This window comes from Ruditapes philippinarum, unplaced genomic scaffold (genome assembly GCF_026571515.1).
Source record: "Ruditapes philippinarum isolate M1 unplaced genomic scaffold, ASM2657151v2 ctg2103_1_1_1_1, whole genome shotgun sequence".
NCBI classification, from domain to species: domain Eukaryota; kingdom Metazoa; phylum Mollusca; class Bivalvia; order Venerida; family Veneridae; genus Ruditapes; species Ruditapes philippinarum.
Genome location: NW_026862446.1, coordinates 34,114 through 56,166, shown reverse-complemented (window position 1 = coordinate 56,166; position 22,053 = coordinate 34,114). Strand labels below are relative to the sequence as shown.

The 22,053-nt window shown below is 32.1% G+C and overlaps 1 protein-coding gene across 1 annotated transcript in view; it reads left to right on the top strand.

Moving 5' to 3' along the window:
• Positions 1-22,053, top strand: part of LOC132719123 (A disintegrin and metalloproteinase with thrombospondin motifs adt-2-like) — a 28,475-nt gene continuing 6,422 nt past the window's right edge. Inside the window, exons 1-12 of the mRNA XM_060702867.1 lie at positions 1-242; positions 10,932-11,146; positions 11,920-12,154; positions 13,438-13,534; positions 13,884-13,974; positions 14,875-14,955; positions 15,672-15,838; positions 16,447-16,484; positions 17,247-17,352; positions 18,389-18,559; positions 18,995-19,127; positions 20,498-20,614. Of these exons, the coding sequence (XP_060558850.1) occupies positions 149-242; positions 10,932-11,146; positions 11,920-12,154; positions 13,438-13,534; positions 13,884-13,974; positions 14,875-14,955; positions 15,672-15,838; positions 16,447-16,484; positions 17,247-17,352; positions 18,389-18,559; positions 18,995-19,127; positions 20,498-20,614 (1,545 nt within the window). The 5' untranslated portion in view covers positions 1-148. The remainder of the gene's footprint in view (positions 243-10,931; positions 11,147-11,919; positions 12,155-13,437; positions 13,535-13,883; positions 13,975-14,874; positions 14,956-15,671; positions 15,839-16,446; positions 16,485-17,246; positions 17,353-18,388; positions 18,560-18,994; positions 19,128-20,497; positions 20,615-22,053) is intronic.

Here is a 22,053-nt window from a genome sequence, read left to right as displayed (position 1 = left end):
AGCTTGAAACGATATGAAAATTTAGTTAATCTTAATATATATATCAAATATATTAAATGCAGTAAGCTAAAATTATTTACATTAAAATTTAGTCATACATTTGAATGCATTTGATTTTTCGGGTAAGAAAAAATCGCGGGGAACTGTTATGCATTATTTACTCATAACTTGGTGTGCGTGCACAATAATTACAACCGGAAGTGCTTTGCACGCGTCGTACTTTCAGGACCTGCAAGAAATCGGTATGATTTTTCTTTTTTACTTGTCTTTTCTAGCTTCATTTTTAAAAACAGTTATTTCAAAGTATTCTAGCGTTGCTGATTAGGTACAGCGTTAGATTTACTGGAATTTTAGTCATGGGTTCGAGTCCTGAAGCACTGAACCTATGCTCCGGTATAAGTTCACCGAAAACACCATGTAAATGTTACAAATCACTTGCTTTTTTAACCTTTAGAGAATTAGTAAATAAACTGGCTGCGTATTAAAATGAGACTGTATCGATAAGTGCAAAACATGTTTATTTTTTGCTAGCACATGGCACTGTTTTCTGTTTTCTATTATTTTCTACCCCCGCCGCCCGCCCCCCCCCCCCCCAAAAAAAAGTAAATAAATAAAATTATGATTCTTTCTTGAATATTGAATTCAATTAACAAATAATGAAATGTTAGAAAAAATACCACGAAGGCCGTCTTTTGTATAAGTTGTCTAGATCTGTCCCATACAGATCACATTAAAAATAATGTATGTGTTTAATATACAAAATATAAGAAATAAATGGCAGTTACTTTCGCATCAAATAAAACTCATTACCAAAGGCCTTTTTCAATGTATTTTTTTATCATACAAGATTGTCACCAAAATACTCTAGTCAAAGAGGGTGGTACAAAACGATAACTGATTTTAAAATTACCTTTTGTTAATCTTACAATAAATTCGTACGAATCGGGTGTAAAATATGGATATCTCGGTGTTGCGTGAAAATCATACGAGCGTGACCGGGGCTAAACTGTTTCTTATTTTGTTATTTATTATAAAGCTTTTTGATAAAATGTTATAAAAATATGGTCCAATAAAAATAGGTGACGGTCATATAAAAAACAATATTATGTAAAAATATATAACGAATATATAAAACTTCACCATTGTTTCATTTTAATAACTTACAGATAGAAAATAATAAATAAATGTTGCTGCAGCCACGTATATAGATGCTATGGAAGTCTAGCTTGTCCCGTTACAAAGTCGCAGTATAATAAAGTTGATATATGAACTAAGCTTATCCATTGAAAAGCGACGTTACAAAGTTGCAGAATAATAAAGCGGATAAAATGATATGACGTTTTGAACTAGGCTTAATCCTTACAGGCTTGCGGACCATTTTTTACCTGTTTGTTAAAGACAATACTGGCAGAAACAATTAATTCATTAAAACATAATTTATTAGGTAAACCATCTAATAATACATCTTATTGAAAACCATCAGTAGCGTCGATTTATAAAGAAAACTGACGATCTGACAGTTATTATTTCCTTTGATCATTGAAAATATCACGCTTATACAAGAAGTTGTCTCCCTTCGTACCGTCGATCAAAAAAGTTTTCGATTACCCAATACAATTTTTGATCTGTTTAATATGTTCTTTAATACCCTATTTATGCTTTAAAAACGTTTAATTGCTGCACAATAAGTCATGATTTAGCTGAATTTAGCAAGATATTTTAGGTTTAAGTTATGGCCATTTAACACATATTGTTATACCCGAATGCAGTTCAAGTATACCAAATCGAAGTAAAGAGGACCATTACCATAATCTTTTCCTTGCTTCACTGAATTTGTAACTTCACATAATGCAGGCAAAAATTTAGTTTATTTCATTATTTCAAAAATACTTTATTTTCATTGGTAAACCATAAAATTTACAACAATTCAAATTTTCCCTTCGATTCTTTCCGTGTTATTTATTTGCTTAAAGGGACTCTACTGAGTTTTTTTGACATGATGGGATTGGAATGTTTTACCCAAGATTTCTGTACCATTTGATGTAGGTCTGAACTAATAACATGTGTGCACATTTTCAGATCATTCCCTCATCCTGTTTATCCAGAATAAGCATTTGTATTGTGCAAAATGACCCAATAATGACAATCGGGCAAAGCTTTTACACATATAGGGCTAAAAATATATGTGAAAAAGAAGACGAAAAAAACAACATGCTTTTAGGGCTTGATGGGCCTTTAAAAATATAGCGTATTCTTTCTAAAAAAAAGTTTTTAAGTGTGTCAACTTGAGGAATAGGTTCATTGGGGGAATGAGGAATCATTTATTTAAACTCGTAAATTGTTATAATTGAGCTCAAATAATAAAGTCATAAAAACAATATAATTATATAATCGATGTTGTAAATCGCTTTATTACATGCTTTTCGGTGGTTTATAGAAATATATAAGTGATATAAAACTGGTAATTTCACTGTTTGAAACAGTGAAATTACCACTTTGATAATTTCACTGTTTTGAATTTAAGCCCCTTACGTTGTTTCAGTGAAATACCAGCGTGCACAGAACTGGGTACCAACTTAATGACGTGACGTCGTAAATGACGTCACGTTGTATTATTATTTGGCGCTTTTTCATTCAGTATTAGGTTTAATGTCTTTTTAAAACGTTTCTTTGCATATAATAAAAAGAAAATTTGTTTAGTTAAGTGTAAGATCGAAAGATATTTCACCTTGTGAACACCAAAAGTTCATATTTCACTCGTGGCTGCGCCACTCGTGAAATATACCTTTTGGTGTTCACTCGGTGAAATATATAGAGGATATTCAAGTTTTTTCTATAAATACATGATTTATTTTCATCGAGTGGTATGAAAATAAATATTTCATGAGTGGCGTTAGCCACGAGTGAAATATGGTAATTTTCATGCCACAAGATGAAAATAAATCATGTATTTATAGAAAAAACTTGAATTTTCTGTTTATTATATACATTTTTCTCTTTTCTGACATTAAAATTTAAAAGACTTTCCTTTAAATTTTGTGTACTGGCAGCATTTAAAAGAAAGTAGTCTGGCAAGACACCAGTGAAAATACGGAAAATATGTTTCACTGCAGTGAAAAATAAATTTTTACAGTGGAAATACGGAAAATGAAAATACGCATTTTATTTCATCAATATTTCTCAATATTTCATTTATAAGTATATAATAAATTTCGATCTTACACTGAACTAAACAAATATCCTCTATTTAATTTCATTTCCTTTTCAATTTCCAAAAACGTTGCTTTAAACACCTCTATGCCACCAGCAAATTAGTTTTTGTTAATCAACTTCAACATTATTTTTTATCTCTGAAATTTAGACGTCTTTAACTGGATGTGCATTTGTACAATGTAAGTTAAAATAAATAATTTAGATAAAGCTTTCCGATGAAACAGAAAAATAAATGAGCTAACCATTGTTCTATTTTCTATATTCTAGGAAGACTTACTAGTAGTTTGCTTTCATGCATTACGGAAAAATGTTGCGGTTTATACGTTATGTCAGCTATCACCGCGTGTTATTAATACTCCCTCCGATAAGGTCATTAGAAATAAAAAAAAAAATTCGGCCTGTATGATGAATAATTAAAAACGAATTTTAAGTTGATAATTGGTATTGCCTAAATTGAGATTTTATCTTGTTATGTTTTATTAATTTTCTCATTTTGTTCTTTATTCCCCAATTCAAAACTCATGATCATATTTTATGATACTTTACTGGGCGTCCGTGGCCGAGTAGGTAACGTCGCTGACTTCAAACCACTTATGGGGCTCAAATCCCGCCGGAGTCCGTGGAATTTCGTCGACTAGCTAACATAACGTCGGTTGCTCTATTCTGGTGCCCGTTCGTGCCTGAAATTATGTACAGAATGACACCAAAAGGTTTCCTTTACAAGTAAAAGCTTAAAAGTCGCAATATGGTCCTTATTTTGGCGGTGTGACTTAGTACCCAGCAAAACAAACATACAAAAACCAAACACATTCATGGTAGGAGATTATAATTCTCATAGAAAGTACAGTACATGAAAAAAAAGATTCTTACTCAATAATAATGATCGTATGATTGTAAAAGAAAGGCAATAATAGCATAATGTTTCACCTATACCATTGTCTGTAACGTTATGCACCAAAGGCTTAAACATATTTTTACCGTTTATACATGTACATTGCAATATTAGTATTCACTCCTGTTAAATGATTCTGACTGTTATATTAATATATTACTTACATGTAACATAGTCAAGTCTTAAAGCAGCATGTCTCCAGATTCATGCTTATTTTCATGAAAATTTGAAAAATGTATTTAAAAGCGAAATATTGTGAAGTAAACATAGAAACTAATTAACACATTGCAAGTATCACTTACAACCCACGTCAATTACCAGAATAGGTCAAAATAAGCAAAATTAGCCCTTACAGCGTTAGTCACGCCAAAGAATACTGTTAAATCAGTCATTAATCGTATAAAAAAAATTAAGGAATCACTTGAATCTTATAACTTTTAACTTTTCCTAATATCTTAGATATATTTTCTCACGTTTGATTTTCTTGAAATATTTAGGCTCATTCGGAGGCATGCAACTTTAAAGAAAAATGCTATTGTTCGAATACTAATGACACCATGTTTTATGATTTCAATTATTTTTTGATAAACACGAATTATTAATTTACTTAGGATGCATATGGAATGAATTTAAAAAATCGACATTCGTTCCCTACATTCGTGTAACTTATTCGTTTTTTAAACATGTCATCGTATCCTGCAGCGATAGACGGCTGCCAACAGCTTTTTTTGCAGCATGAAAAGAAATTTCATTTTCTTTAATTTGATTTTCTTTTCATACGTGCGGTGTATTAAGATTTTGTGAAAGTCATAAATTGACAAGGTGAAAAAAATCTTCTTTTTAGTTATTCAAGCCAATATGTTCCCCTGTGATGCATAAAGTTCAATACAAGGCCGGGTTATTCGTCTAGGTGAATAGTGCATAGAGCATCGGGTTGATATGGAATACAGGGTATTTTTTGCAAAGGGAGGTTACTCTGACACAGCCTTTTATTCACTGAGTGAATGCCATTTTTAGTGATTATACTAATTATAACGATGGTCAGACAGTTGTTATCTGTGTGTTTTTTGTTTATGTTTTTTTTGTTCTGTTGTCATTGTTGTTTTGTTGTTGTTGTTGTTTTTTATTTTTTGTTTTGTTTTGTTTTTTTGTTTTGTTTTTTTTGTTGTTTTTTTTTTTCGGGGGGGGGGGGCGTTGTTGGTTTAGACATGTACGCTCTGTTGTTTTTTAAAGACTAAACTTAGTACTTTTAAGTTTAGTTACTACGTCATTTAAATAGTATATCGACAAAACTAAAACTAAAACAAACAAACAAACAAAAAGAACGTAAGTTAATATCCAAAATTTCATGTAATGTTACATTTTATGTATGTTTAAAAAAAAAAGCTATTGAGTAAGTTATGTAATGTTGCATTTTATGTATGTTTTAAACCAGATTAACAAAACCTTCGTGTTCATGATACTCTAACACACCTTCTGGCTCCTCATATGCCTTTTAGTACTATTTAAGTAACTTAATCATGAAAGAAAATTTTACACTCTCCAGTACTAATGTTTGCGTTTATTGCTTTTTTCAACATAAATAACGCATTGTGTTCAACTTAATCGTTTTATCGTTTATTTTAGGTAGTTTCAAGGAATTATGGTGAAATAAAATCATGTAATTTATGAGATATGCATAGTTGCACACCTCTGATCAGTGACCTACAACTTGATGTTTGTAGGTGAAATTTTATAATATTATACACACATATATATAATCTCAAACGAGTTGGAATATACTTTATATTATTTTACAATCATAGACTAGTGTGCCATTGAATATGATGTGATATTCACCGGCAGATGACATATTTGCTGAGGCGATAGCCGAGATCAATATGACTTTCTGTCCCATATTAAATGGCACACTAGTCAATAATTTGATTTATCATATGAATAGATTACAAGGATTAAAAAGTACAACTTGATACATGTACAACTTTTGTCTGTTTCGTTAAGGTGCGGTAAAAAAGACGCACGTGTAACGCTTGCAACAACTACGCGAACGCTGCGTATACAAAAGTAGTTGGTGTAACTTTTAAATATAATTGTTAAGTGATGATATCGAGAAATATACCATAAAGAACCAAACGCAACATATTGTTTTAATAAGCAAGCGTTATTAACAGTCTACGATATATGATCTCAATCTATTCCAATTCAGCCAGTGAATATGATTCTACACCCAGTGAAAACGTTATGTTGACTACTATTGGACCAATGAGACTGCAGCTATATTTAGAACATATAATAAATAATTTTATTACACGAGTTTAAAGATCCTGTATGTTGTTATTGAGGTTGTATACCACACTTAAGTGAAATTATATATATATGTATATAATTATGCTTATAAAACAATTTTCAAACATAGTAGAATACTAGTATGTAAAATATGTACTGCAAATATTTGTACATATTATATGTAATCATTAAAATATATACATTGATTTCTTATTTAAAAATTGACTAAGACTTTATAGAAAATATTTTTTTTCATTACCTCCCTTTATTTATATGACATGTTAAATTCGGTAACATCTTTATAAAAAATGCTTTTTGGAACTTACAAAATTGATAAATCTCAATTTGAGCCTCATATTTATGATACAAAATCATAAAAATTTGTGTTACAGGATCTTTAATGACGAGCTGTAAATTATAATCCTTGACATGGTAAACATCTGAGATTCTTTTTATCATTAAAAAACTTTTAAAAAATATATAGATAATAAATATTAGAAAGGGTAAATAAATGAAACTTATTCTACAAATTGAAATATTATACAAGTTAAGAAGTTTCCAAAGCAGTGAACGTAAATCATTTCTTAAACGTCTACTTATAGTCTTACTTATAAGAGAAAACTACTGCGTTTTAAAATTAACTCGAGTACTTTTCTAAAGCTGTGGAGGTTCAACGTTTCTTTAACGTATTTTTACACGATGTCGTTTTTTTTTAAAAGTACATCGTGTAAAAATAAGTTAAATTATTTAAATTCACATCAATCACTGTTGAAATATTTCATAAATTTAATATGCGAATGCTGAAATGGACCTTACGCAATTCTAGGAACAGTGGGGATGGTTAGTTGAAACGAGATCACCCTTTTCATTAAATACCACTTAAAAAATCTCAAGGATGGACAACTATTTAAATGAGTTTATAAATGATTTTAAGTTTCGTTTTCAAGCTTTCATGATTTTTTTACTTTCAAGCGTTTATGAAACGCTGCTGGGAAATGGATTTTCACCTTTTTCCTGTAATACGATGATTGTGGTTCGAAAATAATTGAATTGTAGATTGTTCGCCCTTATCGAATAAATATTTTAACAGAGGAGGGTTTTCGAAGTATTATAATCAAACTTGAAACTGCACGAGTCCATAAAAAAGGTAAATATATTTGATAACATATCAAATATCAAACTGTTGATAAATCTTCAAGGCGGATATTAGATATATAATGTACATATGAAACTTATGTTTTATATAAATGTTGACGTCAGATTATATAATTCATTTGTATTGTCCAATTAGAAATTATTTTCACGGCTTTATTTGATCTTCCCTTTCAAGTACATGTATATATACGAGTAGTTTCTTTACTCACACATATAATTATTTTTTATAAGATAAATCATATGTAAAATTACCATCATGGTAAAAATATGTGTCTACGGCAACCACATCCTGTTTTATTATGTTGATTTACAAAAAAGGAAAAAAAATACCCATATTTGTGGGACACATTGCAACTAAAATCAAGGGTAGTGCCTTTTCAAAATGTGACAAAAAAAATAAACAGAACAGAACAGATTTTATTATTCACTCATAATATAATATGTCTTTCCATTAACTATGATCATATTAGTAATCCAGGTCATAAGTAATAGAAAGAGCATCGAAAAACGAGGTTATCTGATTTGTACGAGGGGGCGTAGTCTCCTAATATTAATCAGATTGCCTGTTTTTTTATGTTCTTTTTCTTTTAAATCAAAGTCAAACATAAAAAAAAACATTTGTCGTTACAATATGTAAACCCCGCAAAATGGACAAATCAATGAGCATGCTCTTAAGTGTGGGCTATCTAGTGCCTGCACTCCAGTTTTAACACTGACACATTTTCAACAGAAAGATCATCTTTGATTTAATATTACAGCCCATGCTACCAGTGCTACCAGTGCAGATATATTTCTGCCGTATGGCCTCCGTTCATGATCTGAACTTTTAGCTTTCAGTCAGTAAATGTATTTTGAAATAATCCCATAAAAGGTGTATGGTTTTGTCTAGATTGAATTCATTGGCTATATGTAAAAATCGGATTTGATTTACACCATTTTAATAAATAAAATGCCTCATCATGTTATGGTAATTCAATTTAGGGAACATGTTTTGGCTTAACACGTGCTGTGAAATAAATTTCTCAAACAGTTGTCCTTTTTTATACGATTTATCAAAATTTGCCTTTTCTTTGACAGCTGTTAATCAAATATGAGTTTTGATATGATTTAGAAGGAACAAAACCCACAACAACACTCCTTCCTGGTTGTTTAAAAAAGGAATGCCATATTCATTGATGAAATATGATTATTTTACTATTCAAAGTAGTCTTAGCCCAAGCCAAAGTCATGCTATGTGCTGATCGTTGCTAATTAAACATTGAACCTGAAATATAATATTAGTAATACAATTTTCTAGCGCCTCGCCGCGTATTTATATCGTTCTGGCTTTATTCTCCTGTATAGCCCGGCAGTATAAAGAATTTATAATAATGCAAGTTGTTAATGACGACAAGTTCATGTGAAGAAAACCCAAGCAACTTTAGACTGTTTTCAAAGAAATACGGGAGAAAGACGCACGTGACCAGTGGCTACGCTAACGCTGCGCATTAAAAAGCAATTAAAGAATAAATTAATTTTTGCAGTGTAAATTACAACTCTATTTCTTAAATGATGAAATTTGAATCGAGACCAAAACGCAATTATAAATTTTATGCACATATGTAGTTAAGTCTACAATGTAGAAATGCGTTGTTATTTGTGCGCACTTCGGTTCTTCATAGTATAAATTTGCAATATGAAAATTATTTTCTTTGTTCACTTTACCATATACAATCTTGAAATACATTTTCAAAATTTTCATGAATATTAGCATGGATCTGGAGGCATACTGCTTTAATGAAAACATAAAAACCGCTCTAATTTTAGTGCAATGAATAAACAAACTTTAAAGGAATTAAAGTGTTATTTAATTTCAGAAACTTACAATAGAAAAAAAATAAATGAATGGTTTCGAATGACAAATAAGAATAAAATAGTTTAAGTACTACACTTGCACACACTATGCATGCTTTTGCAAAATATAAAAAAAAGAAAATCAATTTGATAACTTGAACCTTATTTTGAAATAAAAATGTGTTCATGCGATGCCTTACATATTAAGGGAGGTTGAAATTTGAAATAAAATGTTAATGTAAAAACAAACGTCTGCGATAATATGGTTTTATATCCTAATAGAGTTGCTAATACGAAAACGAGCGTTTTTAGATCGTGCAATTTGTGCATGTTTTGCGTTGATAATCAGTTTAATGTGCTATTATCATATAAAATTGTCCCTTTTTTTCTTCTTAATCAGATTGGCACGGTTTATGGGACAACAAAAAACATACCTTTCTTGCCATTTACTAGAATAACGCTGGAGGTATTGTCAGATGAGGCTGTGTCTAATCTAAAAAAAAAAAATGTCAAAGCTGAAATTTTGAAACAAATTGCCACAGCTGGTATTAAATTTACTGCCGCTATAATTGTTGTGTTTGTTGTGTGAGCTTTAAATTTAAGACACACCGTAACTGAAAAGGTCTTATGACGACTGTTTGCCTTCAAGTTCGAAGGAAGGCCTCGATTGCAGCATTATTTCGGTTGCGAACGGGTACCTGTTTAGAACAACTGACATTCTTTAATCTATCTTGATAGCTTCCTCACCTTAAAACAATTAAAATTTTCCGTATAGCGCTGAGGGGCAAGTGATTTAAAGTCAGTGACTTTAACACAATTTTACGGAGGCCCAGATACCGAAATGTCGAGCTTAGCTTGATTGTCATCACACATTTATTTCAAATTATTTTTATATATACTACTCCCCGCGGGTACCGCGTCCTTGCCTATTCCGATGCAATCAGAAAATGTGTTTCTTTACACACTGAACGGGACCAATTGAATGATTCCATCATTAAAGTGAAAGTGGAAGTGCTGCTTTTTTAATTTGGATAAAAATTGTTAGAAATATTTTCATTTTAAATAAATTTCTGTCATTGATAGGAAAATCCAAAACTACCCGAGTGTGTTGGAATTTTTTTTAAATTTTACCCCACATTTACCAGTTAAACTGATAATTTCATGTTCTGACAAGTGAAGGTCGTCTGCTGAAACTGTAGTGATGTCATATTTTATTGAAAAAGTTCTACTGAAGCCAAAAAGGGCCATCAATTTACATACCACGGTACCATAGTGCTCTCCGTTTAAGCTGCCATTCAAAACATGTCTGAATGACCATAGATGTTTCTAATTTAAATCATTGAGTTATTCTATGAATGACAGGTGTATTTTAAAGGCAAGATGCGACAGTTAAACACAATTTATTAAAATAGTAAATACAAGTTCTTTTTATGTGTACAATTTGCTGGAAATAATAAGAACAGTGGTACCATAGGGGACCATCCTACGTAAATCTTCATTTTTTTCTTCATCTTCATTTTTTTTTATCAAAACAGTTCTATTTTTCTTTCAGAAAATGTACATATTTCACATAAAATGATTCATCGTATAAAGAGACAAGTCTCGCAAAAATATGCAAGGATTCCGGATATCATATTGACGGAAATCATCGGAGGTAACCGGAAATCATTTTTGAAATTTAGAAGGAAAAGGAAGAGGCCTTTAAGTCCAATATATATTTTAAATGAAGAGAAGAGTCGTATGGGGGAGAAAACAGACACTGTCCAAGTAAGTACCAAATTCCTACACCATTATTATTGCTTTTTCGCCATTTAACCCTTACCTACTTGAACCGGAAGTGAAAAGTATTTGCACCCATTATAGAGCCAGGCCAGCCTGCAATCCCATGCAGTCTGTTTAGGCACAATACCATCAGTAGCTTTTTCTTTGTACGTCCCAAACTTTAATTCAGATCTTCCTTATTCAATGCAGTAAATCCATTAAAATAGTGGTTTTAGGGTTAACATTTAAGTACTGGAATCATTTTGATCAATAAACGTTACAAGATAAGCTTGTTCAAGCAGTCTAAAACGCCACAGAGGTAGTTTTTCCACTTCTTTATTTATCTCGTAGTCAGGCGATAGTATTTTATTTAAATCATTTAGTTATCTCGTTCCCGTGAGATAAATAACGACGTGCACGTGTATTATCTGTGCTTTTACATGTATTACGGTGCTAGGGAGGTGACAAATTTACTTCTTTGCTTAACTCCTATTAACCACGAGATAATAGTTATCTCGTTCTCGTGACATAAAAAAAACTAAGTGTACATGTCGTTATTATCTGTGTTACTGTAACGATGCTACAGAAGCGCCGAATTTACTTATCTCGTAGTCAAAGGACACTATCTCGTGGGGAAAAAAGATAATGAGCAACGCGAGCGAGCAATATATGACTCCCCTTTTCTAAATCTGAAAATGATTGAAAATGTTCCGTGTAAATTCATTACAAATACATGTATTTTTTTCACAAAAGTGTTATTTTAAGTACATTAATTGCAGTGTACACATTTGTACGAGGATATCCAAAACTCGGCGCATGCGCTTGTAGATAGATGTGCAGGAACCAGTCACGTGACTGTGGTTGCTGAAGTTGTTCTGGACAATCAAATGTATATGATTCTACCTAAAGATCTCGATAAATCACATATCGACACTGGACACGGCCTGTTTATTGTCAACATGACTCGAAACTTTTCAAATGACTACAAGATACCGGATCTTAGTCGAGTCAAAGGTAAGCCTAAGATTCTTTTTAGAATTACACTGCGGTAAAAGAATCAAAGTGTAATTAAAAAACAAACTTGCATGACAATACGTTGGAAAACAAAAACCATTATGATTTGCATATTTAAAAACATTAAGTTGGTATATGTAATTTGGATGCTGATTTGTGAAGATGAAGAAATGAAAAATGTAATGATTTTCCTAGAAGGCACATTATGCCTTAGAATCATATAAATATTTACTTGTTTTAGAAAGGGCAAACATGCGTATTATAACGTCAAAATAATGCTTTTAGAGTATGTCAGATGCTTTTACCCGAAAAAGTAGTGCTCTGGTTTTTTTTACCATAAAAGTATCAAAATGTAAACAAAGTAGAATTTTGACTTCCTTACAAACTAATAAATAACTATAACTGTAATAATTGCAAAAATACAAAAGAGCAAAAAAAAATGGTTTAGATAATTGGCAAATGAGTAACATTCTGGAAACTATAGTACACTAAATATAAACAGCAGAAATGTAAATTAAAACATTTCTAAGGCATATTGGGCCTTTAACTACTTTCCATGGCAAGCAAAAAGATTCCGGAAGATTTACTCAGCATTTTTTTAAGTCAAATTGCTGTATTTCTAGTTTTGTACTTTTTTTTCAAATAATTATAAATGACTTAAACCCCAGTCACACTAGAGCTTACGATTACTTGCGACCACCGGCGACTTGTAAAACTGACGATCATCAGCGATTGTCTGCGACCGAAACCATTTTGCTCAGATAAATTTACTTTTGCGAGTATCGTAAGACAAGTCATCATTGACAATCGCACGACAGGTCATAAGTAAACGTACGATGGTCTCAAGATTGCCTTGGATTACTTACGACTACACGTGACATAACATGCGATCACCTACAACTTGTCGTACGACCATCACACGATTATTAAAGACTACTTAAGATTATCAGTGACTAGTGGCAATTTGTAAAGACTGTTGTAAGATTGTCGCACTTCCGAACGACCATCGTGCGACAGCCATAAGACCTTATAAGATCACTAGCGACCTGTTTGATCGCAAGGAGGTTTTGGTGCAAGCTCAAAAACCTCTCTACAACTGAAATTGGTCGTGGGACCTAAATAAGATAACCTGCGACTGTCAAAGATCATCGATGACCGTGGTAAGACGTTTTAAAGATTTTCCGCGACCAGAGGTCACTGGTGATCGTGAACTTGTCTTCACTGGTCGTAAGCTCTAATGTGACTTGGGCTTTATTCAACACGTTTTTTTATATTTCTTCTAGATAATTCAATTCCAAACGTCAATCATCGGTTACGGAGGGCGGCTGATCGAACATTCGTGGAATTAATGCTTGTGGTAGACTATAGTCTATACTCATTGTATGTAACCTTAATAATACTTTTTTAGAAATTGTAATAATGTTGAACTTCTAATTAAATTCTGTATTTTTATATTAAGAGAACATTTTAACTATTCCGTATTATTAGTCTTAGTATTTATTGTTATAACGATTTTTTTTGTGTCCACTTGACCAGCCTTTGACCAAGCTTTGAACTAGAATTTTAGGGACGTAAGTTTTTGCAACGATTTAAGATTGCAAAAAAAAAATCAGAGACGGACTTCTTTCTCGCAACACAAACAAACTGTTTCTTTATAAAACTGCGAACATCCCAAAAAAGAAACGAAAGTCAAGTCGAAAATACTTTAAAAGGTTTCTTTATTTTACAGTTGGCGAGCACAAACTACCGGTACAGAAGTAGAGCGTGATGCGGCAGCCCTTGACCTTATACAGAAAATGTATACTTTCCTAGGAAATGGAGTAAGCAAGATTGACTTTCTTGAGGATACATTGTTTTCTTTTATTATTTCAAGTTTGTCTTTTTGCAATTGTTATTGGTCATACAAAGGCGTTATAACTTCTCAAAATTCTATTTTATTGCACCTCTGTCCATAGATTTATCTTTTGTTTATGCACACCAATCTTTTTCAATCGAGCAAATATAGATGTATACTGTACACTGAAACACGTGCTTTGCATCAAAGCATCGTGTCTTCAGATTCATGGTTATTTCATGAAAATTTTGAAAATGTAATAAAGAGTAAAATGTTTGCAAGTGACCAAAGAAAGTAATTTACACATTGCAAGTGACATTTGCAATCCACGTAAAACACAAAAAAAAATGTCATCAGTATGCAAGAAATAAACAAAATGTAAATTAGAAGAATGTTTGTAGAAAATAAGCTCGTATTGAAATCATCGAGCGTATCTAAAACCCCAATACATCAAGTTTTAGTTTAAAAAATGTCAGAAATAAGAAGTTTGATAATTACTTTCATTAACATTTCGTTCGACGTAATAAACAGCGTTACGTATATACTCTACGTTACGTATTTCTTACATATATGATGTGATAGTACATACCAAAGTGTGTGTTTGATTTATATACTATTTTTCATCATGCATTTATCGCCATTGTAAACTACGGAAGACGACTGTAAACATTTCAACTTCATGAATTCACTATTATAATTTCACGTACATTCATAAAGTTGAAATCGTGAAACAATAGAGTTGAAGTCGTGAATTCGTGAAGATGAACCCGAGAATTCAAGAAGTTGAAATGTCTCCACCGGTCTTCCGTGGTACGTTAACCTTTTGTATTTATTCATGGTACTGTGACGTTCCCCTTTTACTATAATAGTTTATTTTTCACCGTAGATTCATTTGCGGTACCAGGGTTTACAGACTACCTATGGTCTTGATATCGACGTGGAGCTAACTGGCATCTATGTGCTTCAGGTAGAGTATTAAATTTCTTAAATTTCTTTGAAATTGCATAGCATAAAACTTTGGCGTTAATATCACAACTGTGTTATATAAAACATCAAATTAACTGGTCTAGTTGTCTGGGGCGTCCTTGGTGCGAGTTGTTAAGGCCATCGACTTCAAATCACATGCTCTTCACCGTTGTAGGTTCGAATTCCGCAAGGGACTTTGGATTATTTCATGTGAGGAAGCTATCAGGCTAGCTTATGGAACATTGGTGGTTCTACTCAGGTACCCTTTCGTACCTGAAATCATGCACACAGGGTCAGCTGAGGTCTTTCTCCACGAGTAAAAACTGGAAAGTCGCCATATGACCTTAACTGTGCGACGTTAAATGTAAAAAATGAGATGCTTTGAATACGCTGTCAGGAGTGAAAGAAGAACAATGTTGGTGATATACCAAGATTTATTACGATCATTGCACGATAAAAATAATAAGCTACAAAGTATACATGTTAGCAACAAAAATTACCGTATACGTATATAATATTCACAACAATAGATGCATGATACTGAAAGTTGCAGAGTTAATCAATGCAATACGAGTTTATATTACATTACATTACATTATATTATATTATATTATATTATATTACATTACATTATATTATATTATATTATATTATATTATATTACAAATATATATATATTGGAAACTGTTTGATTGTTTTTTGGGGTTTTTTTTGAAGACAGCAGAAGAGTCGGCATTTACACAGAATGCGGACACAACATTATTTTCACGTGGTGTAATTGACGGAGAGATCCTCCTCGGCGAGTTTGAAAAATGGATTAAAACACAAAAAATCAGCAATCGGGACACATTTATGAATAAGGATCACTACATGCTTCTCACAGCGTATGTCTTGTTACTTTTTGTTTTCGTTTTGTTTTTTCTTGAAATCTTTTTCTACTATTTTTTTTTACCAAAACTGAACAGTATGTTGACTTTGTTGCAATCCACTGACCTTCAAATTGCATGCCACACCTACTACTTAGGTTTTGAGAAAGTGACGTGCTTCATGAAAAGGCGGTCTAACAGGTTTAAAAAGAAGCTTTAATGGTTACTACTTAATTGAATGTCGGCTCATGCATGAGACCATGATCAAATGCACCGACCTTTAAAACTGGTCGCAAAATAACCATAGCAATGGTCGTGTTGTGTAAAATATATGTTCAGCATAACTTAACCTTAAGATAGGTTGTGAAAAAAAACACACAACTGATGAGTTGAAACAAAATCATCATCATCATCATCATCATCATCAACAACAACAACAGCAACAAAAACAAAAACAACAACATCATCATCATCATCACTTTTATCAACAACATATTCATCATCATCATCATCAACAACAACAACAACAACAACAACAACAACATATTCATCATCGTCGTGATCGTATTTTATGGCCGCTATTATTATTTTTATCATGATGACTTTGTTTTAATCATTTATTGCAGACGAGAAATTGCCCTGACCGGAAACGCCGGTGCTGCAGGTAAGATCTTCAAATGATATAAAAATAAATCCCTATTTGTAATAATTCGTTAATATGATATTGTTGGGATGCTGGTGCAACTTATAGTATGAGGTCATTATAACCACATTGTTGAGTACAATATTGAATTACATGGGATGAGTACATAACTGTTAAACCTGTATTGGACGAGGCGCAAATCGAGTCCGATAAGGGTTTGAAGCTGCGTATGGGTCCAGTTTAATTAGTATTCTCCTTTACAATGTATAATGATCTCTATTTGACACCACCATTTATTTGACATTTTCACAGAACGTTTTTCACTTTATGTAAAATAAGGATTTGGTATGATTTTTATTATCTGAAAATAAAAGCAAAGCTTGATGAATTACAATATGTATTTGATATAGTTATTTTGGACTCTGAAAATGAAAACAAGGCTTTATATGGTACAATATGAATTGAATATGGATTAGTTGGACTCAGGAACAAGAAACGAGGCTAAATCGATAGGATTTGATACATGTACAATAATGATTTATTTTGGAACATCACGTGGTTCGAATGATGAAGTTTAATTATCAATTTTTTAATGTGTGAAATAACATGACTTATAATCTCCATGTTGTACAGGCTTAAGTATTTTATTTGAACTCTAAAATCTAATTTGTTATTAAAGTTAAAATTTACAAACTGACCTTTTTTATTTCATACATAAATGTTATGTCAGAATTAAAAGCAAATTCCACTTACAAATCATTATAATTACTGTTTATATTCTAGGTTATGCATATACTGGAGAAATATGCACTGATAAGTCTGTATCAATCGTAGAAGACAAGGTTAATTTTATATCCGTGGTAACAGCGGCACATGAACTCGGCCACAGGTAATTCTGAATTTGTAGTTATATAATTTCAAAATGTATGTGGTAATAGCGTTGCATAAGCTTGGTCATAGGTGGTTCTGTGTTTATATAATTATGTGGTAACAGCGGCACATAAACTTGGCTACAGGGAGTTCCGAGTTTATATGATTATGTGGTAGCAGCGGCACATGAATTCGCCCACAGGGAATTCTGAGTGTAACTAATTTATGATAAGGTAATAGCGGCACATGAACTCGATCACAAATAAATCTGAGTATATAACATTATGTGGAAACAACGGCATAAGAACTCGGTATCAGGTAATTCTAAGTTCTGATTTCATATGCTTATGCAGTAACAGCGGCACATGAACTTTGTCACAGGTAATTCTGAGTTTATAATTATGTGGTACACGTGGTAAAAGCTGCACATGAGCTTAATCACAGGTAATACTAATTTTATTCTTGTGGTAACAAGAACGTACTAGTCTCACAAATAGGACATAATACATGTATACTATGTTACAACTAAAACATAAGCCCTGTTGCATGTTCTTCTGATTTAATATAATATGTGGTATGAGCTTTATAAAAGCTCAGCCATGAATAATTATGCTGAAGAAACTGGATAACAGCGTCACATGAGCTCAAACATATATAAATTATGGTGGCTGATTTGTGCCATTCGTGTTTTCGCCCCGCGACACCGCCAATTTTAACAAGTTAAAATGGCGGGGGCAAGGAGCGAAAACATGCTAGAAAGCGAGGGCGCGAGGCAAAGTTTAATAAATAAAACCATAGGTAATTGTAAATATGTGGTCATATAACAACTTCGTATAAGCCTTACCAAAGATTATTACGACCAACAACCTTTAATTTGGTTTTATTTATCAAGAGGTAACAAACGCACATGAGGGCGACTGTTTCTGAATATGTGCAATGGTGCAATGAATTATTAAGTTTTTTAGAAGCAACGTAGTAAATTTAAGAAAGTAGTATTATAAAAGAACCGTGTCAAATTTGTTGTGATAAAACTAAAAACTCTATTTTTTGTAAAGTTTAGGGGGATTGCACGACAAAGATGCCGGTGATCAGAACTGCCAGGATGAATACGGATTCATACTTTCTTCAATCAACTCTGTCTATATAGACTCGAGGGCGACACATCCTTGGAAGTTTTCTCCATGTTCAGCGAACGCATTCAAATCAAAGCTGGACGATCTGAAAGCGTAATAATTATACTTCTTTTTATCAGCAGTTATAAAGTGACATTACGCTCATTTATTTCGCTGTCAAGTTGAGTTGAATTAGTAATATATATTATAATTGCACTTAACCAATAATTATTAATGAAAAAGGTGGATGATACGATATAAAATCTACCTGCACTACAAAAATGAATTGGGCATTACCGATACATTTTGAACACTATTAATAGAAAATTGCGGTGGTCATCTGGATTATTAACTATTTTTTCCTAGTCAAATAAAAATCAGAATTACATTTGATTTATTGATAATACAAACTATTTCTTGAACTGGGAATATTTTTTCTTGAAATATTTAAACATTTTTTCTCATAGTTGATTTTCTTGAAATAAGCATCTGGAGGCATGCATCTTTAATACACTTACTATACAATGTTTCTGTGTTTCTTTTATCTAGGTCAGGAAATAACTGTTTGAAAGAAGACGACACCGAAACGGTTCTTCAACCGACCGGAAGTCCACCGGGTCAGTTATATCCGCCTGACAAACAGTGTCAGTTAATGCTTGACCCGGACTCAGTCATGTTTCGAGTGTGTAGTGCCTTTAAGTACTTTTTAATTATCTTATTTATGCAATCGACAGTATTAATGAGAACTTTTTAAAAATTCTTTATGTTATTACTATTATCATTAAAAGCACAGAAGAAATGAATAAAATTTTACTTCTTTAGATAGAGCAAACATGAATTAAGTAACATTTAAATAATGATTTTAAAGCAAGTCACATGCTTGTAACCCGCACAAATAATCGATAGATATGAAATAATGTGTCATTTAAGTAGCAAAATGTAAACAAAGTACACATGTAGTATTTTGACTTCCATACAAAATACTAAATCACTATAACTGTACAAACTGCAAAAACGCAGCACTCGAAAAAATGGTTCAGGTAATTAGCCAATGAGTAACTTTTTGGAGCCTTTAAAAGTATGCCAAAAATAAAAAAAATATCTTTTGAGAAATATACATAAAAGCGTTTCTAATCCATAATGGGCCTTTAATTATCATTATTATTATCATTATTATCATTTTTATCATTATTATTATTATTATTATTATTATTTTTATTATTATTATTGTTGTTGTTTTTGTTGTTTAAGTTTATATTGTACAAATATATTGTTCGACAATTTGAATCGGCAAACGTCCTACATTTACTTATCTGATCAAGATTTAAAAAGACAGCGATTCTGTGCTGTTCCGTGTCATATCGAAGCTTTTTATGTCTCTTGAAGGCATTATTAAAGCTTTAAAATCACGGAATATTATAAGGATCTTACATATTTATACCGAGGCTTACGGCGGTAACGAGACTCTACCGAGTTTCCGCTATACAGTAACCCGAGAGCTAGATATTTGTGTTTTTTATGACAGCCCTATTCATGCTATTGTTGATTCTTATTCTTACATATGACATATTAATCATTATTGAGAAAGAAATAACGAGAAATAATATTTTCATTCAGGATTATCTTCTTATAGTAGCGTATGAATTTACAAATTTATTCATAACAGCACAACGACGCCGGTTAGAGAACGGAATTCATTCGTGAACGGCGCGCGGAATTTTGCCATTTTAACTACACGATTTGTCTTACATGGGGGTGGGGGGAGGGAGAGGGTGGTGTAAGATAGGTTTTCTAGCATCGGTGTAACCTGTAGATAATCCTGTGTGATATGCATGAATGTTAACTGTTTCTTATTCAACCAAAAAAGATAAGTTTTTAATCCAATAAGAAAAATATTCATAAAAAAGTATAAAAATGAAATTGAAGTAAAATGAAAAATTATTCTACAAGCATTATTACGGCCAAGGAGTTATAATCATACACCGGCCACACATTAAATAAAAATATACTCGGGTATATAATTATATAAATATATATTTATATTTTCTCCAGCAAAGGCATTCTACTGCATGGGAGAGGATATGTACGGCCATGGCATGCACTCAACTTGGATTTACAAAAGTAACGTATGTTATACCTGCAGATGGTACAACATGTGGAAATAAAAAGGTATGAGTTTCTTTAAAAGAAGTTTTTTGTTAAGATTTTCATTTTTTTTTGTGATATAGGATTCTAAATTGAAAAATGGAATATTACTCACGGTATTTTTATTTGTGCACGGCTTTTAAGTTTTTACAATTATAACATAATTTTAGAATGAAGTCAGGTAACATTGAACAAATGATAAACAGTGATTTCCCTATCGGCTTACTAAGGGAAGTAACTGCGATTGAAAAAAAATAGGATTGATAAAATAGAAGAAGGTTGCCTTCCTTAAACATAGTGATGATTGTCGATACCAGTAGAATGCCGTTTGTTCATATTTAATTGGTTTATCTACTGATGCACGAGGACGTTTTTAAAACCCGAGCCAATGGGGTCGAGATATTAAAAAAAGTATAAGGGTTTTGCACAAAAATACTGCACTTGCGGAATAATTGCAGTGTGCTATTTTCAAATGACGGCCTGATTCACGCATATTCAACAACGTGCAACGACGACACGTGTTCCCGTGATGTTACATGTTTGTCGTCTCCGTTTATGGTCTACTGCGTGCAAGAAGAAATTATTTCAAATTGCGCAACATCCTTAAATATTCAATGCCAATTATAATATTGTTTTTAATTCACAATTTGTTTTTTTTATCTCTTAACATGCAAAAGTGTTTTTATCCATTGCAAATGTAAATATTGAAGAAAGGAATAAAAAAGAATATAAAGATAACGAGCTTTATAATCTCATTATATTGTTGTCTTTACCTTTAAATTTGAAGTCATTTGATTTAATTACCAACTGAAGATTATATATCCAAACACAGCTTTTGCGAACATCTAAACAATAATAAAGAGTTTATGTACCTTTTTCTTGTGCATTAATTAATTGTGCATAAACATCTGCAAAAGCACGAAGACGAGTTTAAAGCCCGAGGACGATGGATTTAACCAGTCCGAGGGCACACTAAATGCCGTTAAATGCGGTTCCGTACTTCTACAGACGGTAATGCACGAACAAATGTGCTTTTTCCTCTATTCAGACACAAATTAATGGAAATGTATTTATTAAACGTCTTCGTGGAGTACACATCCAATTTACGAATGCGTTTCGAAAATTACGGTAATGACAAAATTTCAGAAATAAGTTTGGTTTGTTTTTATCAGAACAAAAAAAAATATCATAAATTAGATTTGCATATTTTAAAATTTTGAGAAATTTTGTCTGCTGTGAGAATGAAAAAGAATAAAATAACGTTTTAATGAAATAAAAATGGAATATGGTACAAAGTAAAAATGAAATCTTGATGATTTTATATGAGCCGCGCCATGACAAAACCAACATAATGGGTTTGCGAGCAGGATGGATCCAGACTAGCCTGCGCATCCGCGCAGTCTGATCAGGATCCATGCTGTTCGCTTACAAACCCTATAACAAGTAGATAAACTGATAGCGAA